This window comes from Cryptotermes secundus, unplaced genomic scaffold, assembly GCF_002891405.2.
Source record: "Cryptotermes secundus unplaced genomic scaffold, Csec_1.0 scaffold178, whole genome shotgun sequence".
Classification (NCBI taxonomy): Eukaryota; Metazoa; Arthropoda; class Insecta; order Blattodea; family Kalotermitidae; genus Cryptotermes; species Cryptotermes secundus.
This window is the reverse complement of record NW_019728499.1, coordinates 569,361-583,876: the sequence shown is the minus strand read 5'-3', so window position 1 is coordinate 583,876 and position 14,516 is coordinate 569,361. Positions and strand designations below refer to the sequence as shown.

The following is a 14,516-nucleotide window of genomic DNA, read 5'->3' as shown; positions in this document are numbered from 1 at the left end:
GATATGACCTTCAGAACATCAGATTGAGTGAAAAGTATGTTATAAATGTACACCTGGGAGTGTTTCTGTAAAATGTTATAGAAGAGCAAATTGGATTATTTTTCAACTTTTTAGAAACATGGCACTGTATTTTGACTGAACCAGTCTTCACAGAAAATAAATTGCTGACATTTACTATTTATGTTAATATGTGGGAACTATTCATTTGCCAGCCCCATTACATCTCACCTGTGACAGTACTAGAAATAGCTGGCTGACCCTTCTGATAATTAGGATCAACTATTGCACATATGCCAGTCATGGTAGCCGAGCGACATAAGGCATGTACTGTCTTCACTTGCTTGGAAACTGGGATCTTGGGTTCGAATCCCACTCAGGGCATGGATGTGTAGTTTGTGTGTGTGCGTTTTTCTGTGTTTGTGTACAGGTAGAGGCCTAGCGACGAGCTGATCACCCACCCAAGGAGTCCTACCGAATGTGTAAGATCTAGAAAACTGAAGTGAACGGAGAAGTTCATGGAGGTAGGTCTAGGCCCACTGGGGCTGTAGTGCCAAGGAAAAAAAAATGCACATATATTTCAGCATTCTGTGACTACACTGATGAAAATCAAGCCAGCAGGTTAATTAATTAGGTTCTAACACAGATTTTATTCCAGTATTAAATGTGGTAATATTCATAATGAAACACATGCAAGACAAGAACAGAAGTAGAGGAAGTATTCTTCTATAACACAAAGTTTCAACATTATGTTCTCATTAATCAATTATTTTTATTACAAATATTTAAAATTGAATACAGCGTGAGACAATAAATTACATAGAACAGGGGATTCAAGCATGAAGGAAACATAGCAGCACCATAAATGTAGATGTTTTGCCTGTGATCATCTGTAACTTGCCGATATGATGCTGAGTCATTTGCACGTTCAAAAAACATACTGTGATTAGTTAAGCAGTCATTAAAGGTTCTGCTTTGTCAGATAACTGTATGCTGCAAAATGTGCATAATGGAGGCATGGCTCAAACAGAAAAATCATTCTGCTAAAGGTGTTTTCCCAGCTGCTGTTCATAACTGACGAGGCTGTACCTTGGTGGTAACATAGACACACAAATTGCATGAATACGGAAGGAAGAATACTGTCATGCTATTCAACAAGTGTCATTACATAGTATAGAAATATTAGTGTTATGTGCTGCAAATGTGCAAGTGTGTGGCTAATTACTGGCCTGATACTTTTTCAGAAACTGAATTCAGATCACTGCATGAGTGATGTATTGAATTCCTTCAGAAAATTTACAGCTGAAGAGTATGGTTCTTTCCAGTATGGTATGGTGTTTGAGAACAGAATAATCAACAGAGGGCTCTGCCCTTTTAGATTTCCTGATGGTAGTTACTGTGATTTTATCTCTAAAGGAAGGACTGTGCAAAAATAATCCTTGCACCAAGAAAGCTGTCCAGAACAAAAGAGAATGTTTAATTAATTGCTTCAGTTCCCAAGGATGAATGTGTCACAAATTTTGTCTGCGTGCTGTGAAGCAGTCTTGAAGGCAGAAGGAGGGTCACTTCTAGAAGTTCTTATAAAATATGTTGAGTTTGTTTTGCCTTTTTACAGTAGTCACTGATGATGATCTGTTGAAGTAGTGAATGATGTGAGAGTTAGCACTGCATAGAAGGAAAACCCCTGTTATTGCCTCTATATCATGCAGTAAACTACCACCACAATGTCACAAGCAAAACATCTGTTGTAATATGAAATATGCATAATAAATTAGAAGTAACTACCATTTTCAGTCAGTGATCTTACATACAATAAAAACATTTGATTTGTTTCATTCTGGTCCGTCACACTAACAAATTACAAAGACAAAACAACTCCGTCCAGTGTGACTATTGGAGTTCTTACTGCTTAAAACTGAATGCCCTTACATGTTTCAGTCCTTATAGACCATCATCAGAGGGAACATCGATACTTTTTCANGAGACAGGCAGCACAAGTTCAGCCCCCATCAAGAAAGACGATAGGAGAAAGGACACGAATCTACTTGGTTTATAAATTTTAACTTAAATAACAAAGTTTTAAAAAACTTTAATATACCAAGAAAGCTGCTGTCATTGTGGAAAAGTTGGATTCTGTATATAATGTGCATTACAAACATTTTTATATATGTATTTTAACACACAAAACACCCATTGTGACATTAGTTTCCAAAAAAGTGTCGATGTTCCCTCTGATGATGGTCTATAAGGACCGAAACATGTAAGGGCATTCAGTTTTGAAGTAGTAAAAACGCCAATAGTCACACTGGACAGAGTTGTTTTGTCTTAGTAAAAACATTCCTCTGTATAATATATGGCTTGATATAACATTAGCTAAAATTCTGTTTTATTTCCTGGCAGTAGGCAGCAGTATATACTATTTTATACACAGGTTCACTTGTAAGATATTTATAAAACTACCAAATTTATGCTACATATTCATATCATTATTCTAAAAAAACAAACTAGCAAGTCCAACATTTGTAATTGGCAGGTTCAGTATCTGCACTTATGATGAGCATGAATACTGACTAGTAACAAATATTTTATCACAGTCTTTGAAAATGACCAGAATAGATATTTTTGAGATGCTCAATCAGGAAAAAAGACCACAGTTGTTACATATATTTATTTCTTGTAATTGTCCATGTACACTTTATCACAACACTATTTTTATAATTTCACTTACAGAATCATTTTGGCTTGATCAGCCAACTTCATGCATGTCACGGAATATTTCATATTCTATAGGCAGCACTTGAGGTGGAGAAGAAGCGGTGGTGGGATGGTTTTAGGAAGGCTGTAGACATACCTTTGTAAGGAATATGGAGCGTTAAACAGTCAGAGGTGAAAGAAGTGGGATGGCTTTTAAATTTGTAAAAGGAAGTGGGGTCATATCCCTCTGCATCCCCCCCCCCTCAAGCACTATCAAAGTTATGCATATACCTTCACTTTAACCTCACCTGTAAATGGCAGTAGGCACCTGATATTAGTTGACTTTTTTAGGTCTTCTCCGTTTGAAGGCTGTTGCCTGCCTCAACAGTTCAGCATTTTCCTCTTCAGCAACTATAGGAACATCTATCAATCTCTTGGGTAAGACGATCAATCCTATCAGTGTCAAGGCTGCATATAGAGTAAGCAATTTCAGATCACTAAAATCCTGCAGCATACCTGTTGCTATAACAGTGACCATAAGAGCCTCACTTATTTTGAGACAAGACAGAAGTAGCAATATGAAATGTACAAGTACCCATTTATAACCTTGTCTTTCTCCATCTTAAAATAGCCTATAAGTTACTACTTAACCACTTTTTCTGTATTTTATTTTGATCATCTGACACATAGTAAAAACTACTTTCATTCCTCAGATCAGTATTTTTGTAACTGTTAAATTGGTAAGACTGCTATACTGTATTAACTCATCTACTCCTTCGGTAGTACTCCCAGAACTTTCTGTTTCTCTCTGTGGTACTACTTGGTATATACTGGAAAACTTTTGAGCTTAGTGCTGCACAGTGTTAGTCATAGCTTGCAGTTTTACTGGGCTGTATGACAGTTCTTCCATACACTTCTCGTGTTTTTCAGAAGATGGCAGTATCATATGGGATCATTACAGTTTTGTGTATATGTTAGGGAACACAAACTGAAGGGGTTAACACACCAAATCCTTCTAGTACATCACAAAAATCCTTCCTCCATGGTAACACTAAATGAACTTATATGCACAAGTATAGCTCATATTAAAAAAAATAGTACCTAATTTCATCCTGCAGGTCAACTGGTCAAAATAAAAGACCATACAGATTGTATAATGTTCTCTGTGCTCTCAAGATGCACCAATTATGAACAATGAAACAAACAATGGAAAAGATAATTTGAAAATGTAGTCTTCTTAAAAAATTAAGCATCTGATAACCTTGCCTAATTTGATTACTTTGAATACCATAATTGGACGATCACTTTCCTCTATTACTCTGCTCTTGAATGCCAAGGATGCAGATGCAGCACAATCCTATTAATTATAATATCTAAGAAAAAGAAGAATAAATGGTTTTATGCATTCTTATAGCTTGCTGAGCCCTTCTTGAGAAGCCGCCAATTGTGCAGCCACTCAAGAATTTCCCAGCATTTTATGGAACCTGAAGGTTCATTATCGTGTTCACAAGAACCCTCCACTGGTCCCTATCCTGAGCCAGATCAATTCAATCCATACCATTTTATCTCTCTAAGATTCATTTTAATATTGTCCACCCACCTATGCTTTGGTCTTCCCAGTGGTCTCTTTCCTTCTGGTTTTTCCACCAATATCCTATATGCATTTCTATTCTCCCCCATTCATGCTACATGCCCTTCCCACTTTATCCTCCCTGACTTGATCATTCTAATTATACTTGGAGAAGAGTAAAAGTTATAAAGCTCCTCATTATGCAGTTTTCTCCAACCTCCTGTCACTTCGGTCCAAATATTCTCAACACCCTCAGTCTATGTTCCTCCCTTAATGTCAGAGACCAAGTTTCACACTCATATGGAACCATAGACAAAATTATAGTTTTGTATATTCTAATTCTTATGTTTTTGGACAGCAGCCAAGAAGACAAAAGGTTCTGGACTGAATGGTAGCAAGCATTACCCAAGTTCAGTCTCCTCTTAATTTCCTCCTCAATCAGGTTTTGATTTGTCATGGTCATTACCAAATATGTGAACTGGGCTGCGGTTATAGCTATCCTTAATAAATCCTGCAGCAGCATAAACAACAGACAGATCAACTACTCAGCTGTGACAGTTTATCAGAAACTGTAAGGAGAGTTGATTAAGGAGTTCTGACTGCTGTGTCCACTTTTGAGGACTGTTACTAGCCATTAAAGACCATGAAACTGATGTCAGTTGCATATGGCTACATGGAAAAATGGTAAATAGCCAAAAATAAGAGGGACTAAATTCCTTGTCTTCATGTGTACATAATCCCACCTGTCATTAATCGATACTGTGTACAGAGCACAAGAAGTGTTGCTTCATACTCTTACTGCACATACTCACCATTCAGTACACATGGGAAGATCACGTAGAAAGACAGTGTTGTGGAGCAGAAATATAACACCTCAGAGCAGTACATTAGAATTGTTACAACAAGGGAACAGATTCCCAAGCTGATCACTCTGCAACAATTGAAATCTGCATGAATTGTGGAATTACAATAAAATTATATTATAAGGATTCATTTTACAGTCCATTCGTGGAGACGAGAGAGTCCTCGTAAACAAATGCACGCGGTATCTCCTTCGTTCTTTGAATGAAATCATGCAGCGATCATGTGATGCATGTACAATTGCAGGGGCATCCAAAGTTCAGTCTGAATGCAGGTTAACGTGCGTCCGAATGCAGTGAGTACACTGAAGTAACTGCGCGCTTTGTCCACTCCTTGCTGTCAGCTGTAGCGACATGGGGCTTCCTTTGTTTATGCTAACTGTCTCGTCTCTGCGAATGGACCATAGGTCTGTAACTTAAATTCCCTTAGCCTTAATATGACCAGGCAAACTGTTATATTATGTCCATATTTTCTTATATTTACTGCCAGTAATGTAGGCTATATTTTTCTGCACCAGATTTGTGAACTGGTACTTTATTTCCTATATATATTCGTAACTCATGTAGCAGCCACATAATAATAAATAATAGTGATAATATGTAGATTGATTACTAGGTATGTGAGCATTGATATACCATGTTCTGCCTACCGTGATGAACCAGCAATGGTGAGATGTGACGATTTTCATGTGTGACGCAGTCTTTTGCTGTGGTAATTTCCTTTGTATAGGACATGAGTACATTTACATTGCATCAGGAATGTTTATATGAAGCTACAAAAAGTCACGAGGAAATTCAGAAGAAAGTTTCCTGGAGCGTGAGTTCAGAAACGTTATTCAGAATATTGTCAGTAAGTAGGAAATGGCATGTTAAAAAACAGGAAATCAGGACTTCAGTATAAATATTAACATAAAAAAAGTTAGATGAAACTGGATCCCAGCATTAATGTTTTCTCTTAAATGCATTGCTCACAAAACATAAGTATTGTGACATGTTGACCCCCTACCCCCCCAGCTGCACGTAGCGGTAACGTAGCGCTCGCGTAATAGGCGAGTAATCACCCCGCATCCTGGTAGCTATGCCCATGGGAACCACTACATAGTTATGAAACTATAGCCTTATAAAGTAGTTTACTTAATTTTTGGGCATGTTAACATATAAAATCAGAGACAAAGAAATGCAAGAAATCTACACTTTACACACAGTATTCCATTCCACAATGAAAGTTGGTGTTTAAAGAACCCTGAGTGTGGGGAGGATAACTGGCTCTGTGTTTTATACAGAAACAGTTCTGATGGGCAAATACTGCAGCTACTTATCATGAATTCAACAGACAAAAGTAGAATCCTATGGCGTTTCTAACAGGATTCTACAACTGCTCATTAATCCAGATATTAACAGTGTCTGACTGGGTTATAACTTGTGGTTTATGGCCACCTTATTCTCCTGAAATTACTCCATGTGGTTTCTTCTTGTGGGATATTTAAAAGATGAAGTTTATCGAACCAGTCCACACACAGAACTCAGAGAAAACACACAGTAAGAAGTGTCCTATATATCCAGAGAATGATTACAGCATGTGATCCAGAATCTGTGTAAGTGTGGAGATTGTATCTGAGTCCATGTGGAACATTTTCAGCATGTCCTGTAACACTGGTATGCCAGCTTCACTGTATGAGACTGCTGCACTTTTACTATGACAGAAACTGTCTGGGCAGGGAATGTGGCAATTGATGCAGTATTCATGCATCAGCTCAACCTGCAAATAATTTCCCAGTTCTTGTTATGCTAAAGTGTATTAAATGCTATGTCTGTGGTTTTGGCAGTCTTTTGCACTGTGTTGGATTCTGTGCCATTCTTAATGGAGTATATGCTAAGCACATTCTGGGTTCCTCAATGTTGGATCAGACAGGAAGCAGTAGCACAACACAGGGCAAATGATAAACAGTGACTAGCTCCAGGACAGGGATAAACCATATTAATTGTGGTTAAAACATTGTTATTGTTTATATTGCATGCAGTAAACAATACTCACGGTTTATAATGTATATATAATGTGCAATGAATTAAGGCAACAGCTTTCAAAATTGAATAAACTCCTAATATTCTTGGCAGTGTAGGATCCTCTGGAACAAAAATTCTCTATTAAGATATTGATAAACCTATAACACGTATGCTTACATATGTCAGCCTCCACAGGAATAACATTTTATGCACACATCCAATGGAACAGGGACAATGACTTATAATATTATGATACTGACAGATTCCATACTATGGTGACACCTCAAAGAAGTGTTGTGAGTATGTTTGCTCAACTATCCATCTTCCATCCATGTTCATTCCATCAAATTCTCCACAAATAAGAATATCTAACTAATTCTAAATTGTAATCAGCAGTAAAAAATTGTAACTATTTAATCTACTTATATATCAAATTGTTAATATTCAGAATTAACTTGACTTGTCATATATCATGTAAAATGATCTACAGTGACGAAATAAATCAATCAATCAATCAATCAATCTACAAACAGGTGTCTTAAATTAGGGAACAAAATGACAAAATTTAATTCTATGAAGGTATAGGAAAATTAAGTTTCCATAGTCAGATGTATGATAGTGACTGGTCAGCCCAAACAACACATGAACAGAGTCCTAAATATTGGTGGAATGACCAGCTGGTAAGGAGAACACTAAGAAAACCTGCCACATTCACATTTTATTCAAAACAAAGCCAAGACAGTTTGCACTGTGAAATAACCTGCTACAAAGCCAATATGTAAGTTGCACCACAGTCAGCATAGAAACTAGAATGATAAAAGTTTCTTGTACAGTCTGTAAAGCTGATCACACATGGGATAGTTTTCAATTTCTGTCCATATCTGCCAAAAAAATCCATTGGTGTTTTTCAATACTTGGGCGGTAAATGGGCAAATTAAATTCCAGTTCTTAGAATTTTACAAAGTCATTTACCATACTGAAGTCCAATAGTTTTCTTATATGAATGCTCGCCAAGAAATGAACGTTTTTCTATATAACACCGGGCAGCTGTCCCCATGTCCATGAAAGCAACAAACGCAATCCAACCTCGAAAAGCATATAACAATTTCTGGTCCATTTTGACTGTACAGTAAACTTTTCGATACTTAATCAACTCCCATGTAATTTAAACTCAATTTTGTATTTCAGTTATTTATATTAAATGCACGTGTAAAAGTTGTTCGACTCATATGGTGTACTACTCTCTGGGATAATTTAATGGACTGATATCAAATTTCCTACGAACGTCTGTAAGGTCTGTAATCTTCAGTACTTAACGTCACATAATTTACCGCAACCACAGATGTTTTACCATGTATCTGTTCGTAGACCAAAGACTACTAACGCTGAGTGGTGAATAGTCAGGGTTGTCGAGGTAGATCAAACCATAGTGCACATATTATATTTCTTGTCGTGCAACAGCTATGTTATTGTAAATGAAACAGGTCATTGAAGGTCGCAGTGCAAAGGACGGGATCTTGTGGCTCATCCTTACACACACATATACATATTGTAATGGAAATGTCCGTAATTATGGGTTTCGAATTATAAATTCTGATTTCTCGAAACTGAGTTTTGTGAACATGTGCTCAAACGTTCAAATTTACTATCACTTTTCTGAACGCATGCGAGATTGGGCCCTGTTCGCAAAAAAAAAAAATATCTGTTAAATCAACAGAAAGAAATAATGGATTTACCATACTTACGTAAGATAAATGCCGATGCAGTAATATTTTAGAAAATAACACATGTCATAAGTTTCTGCAGACTTGATCATCTTTATGTGTACTGTGAATTTGTTTCTATATAGTTTTACATTTTGTGAAAGGTATGGGGGTAACCGGTCACACTTCGGAAGAGCCAATATTATGATGTCATTGTACAATGTCAATGACGTAATACAACGGAAGGGTGTGCGCTTGCGTACAGTAGTGTGGTGTGGTGTTCTATCGATTTGTGCTGTTACGTTTGTAACGTTTGAAACGTTTGAAAAATAAACAGAAGGTAATTAAATATATTTAAAATGTCATGATGAAATCTCGTTCTCATTAACAAAGCTCAACCGTAATTATAGATTGCCTTATGGTAAAATTACATTAAGGTCGACACTATAATCCGAAGCCACACCCAAGTCGCTTTTTAAACTTTTTGAAGAAAATTTGCATTATTATTTCATAATAATGGTGCGGTATTTTGGAGCGTGTGTGTTTTGTTTGAAAAGCTTGCAATGCTAAGGGAAACATACGCTATGGCGAGTTATAGGTCTGTCACATGCAGTAAATGAGGGGGATTAAATTCATTCATTCTTTTATTAATCCTATTAATGAATTAGCCCATAGTAAATAAATGTATTTTTTTACATTAGACTAAATCTCCAGAAGAAACTCTGCGAATGTGGATTCCACGCACTGAATATAGAAATTATTAACTGATTACAGGGCTTCCAAGTGTGAAAACCTTAATATTATTGACTGCAAGTACAGCAATGCAGTACTTTTATCTGCACCACACCCCTCCACTTTTCACAAGGTCAAGAGAGAAATGGGTACACATACTGTTTAGTGGACACATTTTCATTTTATAGTGAAGAAGTGACTGTACAGAAGTTTGTGGTATACATAGGAAGAATTAGTAATTATTGTTAAACAACAGGTAATGGCATAAATAGAAATGTTTCTTAAAGAGGTACCAAACTTTTTAAAAATTATTTCAACTCTTGTGACAAAACCAAACTTTAGGAGAAGTAGAGTTAAGTTCATGATTTGTTTATTCCGTCTTGCAGTGCATACACTTATCTATCTTCTTCTCTCACTTTCACTACATGTTTCGGCATAAGAATGCCATCTTCAGGTGCTACTCAATTCACGTCAAACTAGCACATTGTATGCCTTGTATGCACTGCAAGACGGAATAAACAAATCATGAACTTAAATCAGTGCAACAGGACGCTAAAATATAACAAAGTAGAGTTAGTTTGAATGGGAAAATTGTGTAACTTCATGCGATTTGTTTAGCTTAATTGACCCTTTCCCAATTTCATCCACATAATTATGCCAAAATTGATGCTTAATAAGATTTTTTTTTTCTTGGCACTACAGCCCCAGTGGGCCTAGGCATACCGCCATTAACTTCTCCGTTCACTTCGGTTTTTCTAGATCTTACACATTCGGTAGGACTCCTTGGGCGGGTGATCAGCTCGTCGCAAGGCTTCTACATGTACACAAACACAGAAAAACGCACACAAACATTCATGCCCCGAGTGGGGTTCAAACCTACAATCCCAGCTTCCGAGTGAGCGAAGACAGTGCACGCCTTAGACCGATCGGCTACCGTGACCGGCTGCTTAATAAGATTTAGATTAGGCTAACTTAATCACATTACTTGTATTAAAGAATGAAGAATTGGCAGAATTATTTTCTCTTAGACTGAAGGATTGTACCTCCCCTCCCCAAATGTATGCTGAATACAGAGAGTTTGAACACTAGAGTATATTGAAAGCATTCATGTGGATAAGAAGGTGCACTTTATAAATCTATGGGTCATTGAATGATCAGACATGCTACAATATTGTGAAGATTGTTGTTTTTTTTTTTCAATTCAGTTCCTTTGTATCTTAGATTTATTTAATAGTTGCGTTCATATCCTGTAGCTGCTTAATCTCCATTTTAGACTACTTTCTTTAAAGGAAAACTATAGGCCTGTGGGAACACCTTGCTGCCTGTGTTTCCTACTTTTAGCTTTCAACCAGTTGGCCACTTTTCATTGAATTTGGTGTGAACATATGCCAATGGAGGCAGCTCAGACTTTCTAGTTTAAATTTTCTTTCAAGTGGTGGGTGCACAAAGTTGTTAAGTAGGAGCATCACTAAGCATGATTTACCATTAAGATTCTGATATATGCAACTTTTTCTCAGTCTTTTTTTATTTTTATTTAGATTGTTAAAGAATAACAGCGAAGCTATGAAACAGGTTAAGTAAAGTTTTCAGAGCAGTAACCAGTGGACCAGTGGAAACAGGAATATGAAATTTTGTTTAAATATAATATAAACAAAATTTGTACTTAAATAATAAAGAAAACAGCAACAATGATGATGACAATGTTCAAAGCAATAATGATAAAACAACAGTAGTAATTTCTAATATACAGGGAGGATTTTTACTTTGTTGACCTGTTCCACAGCACTGCTTTTTATGGCAACTGCTGAACTGCTGGCTGCAAGGCTGATGAATCAACATGCCTGATACCCAATAATGTTTGGAATGAAGTATTTACAATTCACAGATCCCAGGAGGTCTTGAAAATGCTGTCACTCTACACATGGATGTTTTTCACGATTGTTTTGTTAAAAAACAGAGATGCAACAATCCTTGCACTTACAGCCCACCAGACACCAACTTTCACTGGGTGGAACAGGACTTTGTGGGTTAGATGTGGAGTCTGTGAACTTCAGTAGGAATTATTTTGCATGTTCATGTATCCCTGCAAGTGAAACCACGCTCTGTCAGAAAAGAGTGTTAGTTGTGGATCAGTCTCAACTTCGACAACGACCAACTGCAAAAATGAATCCTGCTAGCTGAATCGCGTGGCTGCACGGTGTGCAAGGATTACTGTTTTATAGGGTCTAAGCTTCAGCAATTGTGTTGACACTCCAGTCTCTTGAACTAGACATTTTGGTGATTTTCTAGGTATATGTTTGTATGCTGCTTTGTCATCTAACTTCTCAGTGAGCAGTCTGGTGCTTATGTTTTTGTTTCTTGCTTATTAAGGGTCATGTTCTAAGTTTATTCACCAGACTCAGTTGTTTGTCTGCTGGAAACAGTTTCATCGTGAAATTTACATTGCTGTTTTCTCTATCACTCTCTAGCAGATTGTGTTTCACATAGCTGTCATACAGAAATACATACTGCACTAAAGTATGCTGATTACTGCTGCTTCCTGCTGACAAGTCATAAACTCCCACGCATCAACCGCACCACTCGCCATGAAGCATAATGCTGTCAGGCATTCAGCAAGTTAATTCCCTTCATTCCAAACATTATCAGCCATCAGGCATGCTGATTCATTAGCAGAATTTGTTTGTGCCTCGCGGCAAGCAGCACATCAGTTGCTGTGAAGGGCGGAGCCGTGAACCAGTCAACAAAGTTAAAAATAAATTCTTTGCCTATACATTTGCAGCAATAAAAAGAACTGGTGGCACAAGTAGAATTTAATGTACTATGCACAAGCCCAGTCCATTAGAAAAATTATATTTTTTACTGTTGGATTATAATCTTACATTACCTAAATGAAACAGTAGAAGATTTGTAAGAGGTGGAAGTCATATATCAGTAAGAAAGTAGCCTTTATGAGTTCTGCGTGGATATTGTCACTTCTGTGTTGGAGTATTTATTTTCAGACTTTGTTTCGTTTTGCTTGAATTCAAAACATTCATAGACTTCACAGCTAATTTTCTTTTGTTTCTGATACTTGCTCTTTCCTCTTTTTTTTTTATTCTTTTCCCCCCCAGAGATTTTAACCTGATACTGTTTTATGTTTTAGAGTTTTGATGCTAAACGTTTGTATAGCTAAGTTTTGCTTAGTCTGATAAATTACTGAAAGTTGTCCCCATACTTGTGCAGTCCACAGTTTGTTTCTATAAAAGACTGGAAGTCAGTTAATCTTGTGTGACATATTGATGTGTTAATAATTGAGTTGGTTGTATGTTCTTGAGCTAAACCCAGGAAATTCTTTTTCCTGTCGTGGCTTTAAGATAAGATGTCCTATTTCTGTGTTGAGATCTCTTAACAGGTTTTGTTTGTTGTAAGGGAAATTCAACATTTAATTGCCCTTTAAATCATCACTTTGTTGGAATATGTTTTTGTAATATTCGGTTAAGCATCCAGGGGTGTGTGTACACAAGGAGGTGAGTAATGCTGTTTCCTCTGTGAAGGCATCTCATAGTTTATTTTGCATACTGTTTTGATTTGGCCACACAGCTGAATAATATACAACACACAGCTGGATCAGCAGAACAGATTCTCATTGTTTAAATGGTTATATCAGCTTACAAACTCTGTGTCTTTAACCTTTGATGTGCGGAGTGCACATATTGATACACTGAAAAGTATAGTCGTGGCTTAACTACACATTCATGCATTTGGTCATTTAAACACGCACAATTCTAAATATTTTTAAATTACTAAAATTCAATGTAAGCACCTTTTTTGTTACCTTCTTGATGTATATATAGGCTTCTGCCTCCCCCCCCCTGGTCATTTAACTGGAGTGCACCCTTGTGTGGTATTCCTCGAAGCACCCGAGGATGCACACATTACATATCTTGTACTTCATCTGCCTTTCAGTTTCATTTTCCAGTAACTTTACATTGCTGTTGCATGATGAAATTAAACTGCGATATTCAAATTCACTGTGAACTCGGAGTAAAATGGATGCACTCTGTATCTCAGATATGATGCGTTTGGTTGTGACCATAGAGAGGGCTGTATGCTATTTTCTTGAGTGGTAATGGAAGGGCTCGGGGCTGATGTACAAAACGAATTTTCTCTTCAATCTCTCTTGAATTCCCATACTGTTACTTTCTATGCCTCTAGTCAGCAGTTGAATAACTGAAGAGTGTAGCAGGAATGCGAATCTTACAGACATAATAATAAAGCAAGTTTATTAGTGGTTCCAGATGTTTTATGGCACCAGAGGCAGCAGAAGTATGTCAAGTGTTACAAGAAGGAATGATTTTATAATGCAGAACCACTTTGTGAAAGCTCAGGAACCTCTTCAATACAATACGCTTATTTCCGTATTCCGTATTGAGGGGGTGGGTTTCCCCATGCACTTAGACCGGTTACTGGTCCATTGTGCGTCCCCCTTTAATTTCTACTGTCTCCATACCCTACCGGTACTGGTGCTTACTATCAGCCCCTTTCTGCCAGCGAGGTTCCAACCTCTTACTGGCAGTGGTATCTAATAGTTAGTCCCTTTCTGTCAGCGAGGTCGTCCCTCCTCTGGCAGGGGTTCCTAGTCCCTTTCTGCCAGCAAGGTTTCTACCCTCTACTTGTCAATGGTATCTAATACTTTAGTCCCTTTCTGCCAGAGAGGTCCCCTCTCCTCTGGCAGTGGTACCTGATACTTCCCCCATCTACCGGAGGAATTGGAAACTAGTTGGGCGGGAAACTTGGCCTAATTTTGCTCAGAGGTCTCCTAGAGACATGAGGTTCTTTTACTTGCCGTAAATCTACAACATGGGATCCACGGCTTAAAGTCCCTCCCGGAGGACTTGTTCCCTGAATTTTTCCACCCTTAAAAATTCCACGACCTCCGCCGGGTTTTTGAACCCGCATACCTTGAGTCATGAGAGG

General features: G+C 37.5%; 2 protein-coding genes across 4 annotated transcripts in view; one reads left to right on the top strand and one right to left on the bottom strand.

Annotated features, from left to right (window-relative positions):
• Positions 1–562: 562 nt before the first annotated feature.
• LOC111865173 lies at positions 563–8,445 on the bottom strand. Of its 2 annotated transcripts, XM_023852964.2 has the most exons (5): positions 8,098–8,445; positions 7,157–7,247; positions 5,074–5,192; positions 3,000–3,159; positions 563–1,662 (listed from the first exon to the last, which is right to left on the bottom strand). In XM_023852964.2, exons 1-4 carry the CDS (start codon positions 8,240–8,242, stop codon positions 3,026–3,028), a joined length of 489 nt encoding a protein of 162 aa, XP_023708732.1. In that variant the 5' UTR covers positions 8,243–8,445; the 3' UTR covers positions 563–1,662; positions 3,000–3,025. The 2 variants fall into 2 exon arrangements, with proteins under 2 accessions (XP_023708732.1, XP_023708731.1); XM_023852963.2 differs by lacking the exon at positions 563–1,662 and having other exon boundaries at positions 2,252–3,159.
• Positions 8,446–9,060: 615 nt separating this feature from the next.
• The window catches only part of LOC111865162 (spectrin alpha chain), a 61,075-nt gene continuing 55,619 nt past the window's right edge, over positions 9,061–14,516 (top strand). For both annotated transcript variants that reach the window (XM_023852944.1, XM_023852943.1), the window contains exon 1: positions 9,061–9,168. The gene's annotated coding sequence lies outside the window, so the exon portion shown is untranslated. The remainder of the gene's footprint in view (positions 9,169–14,516) is intronic.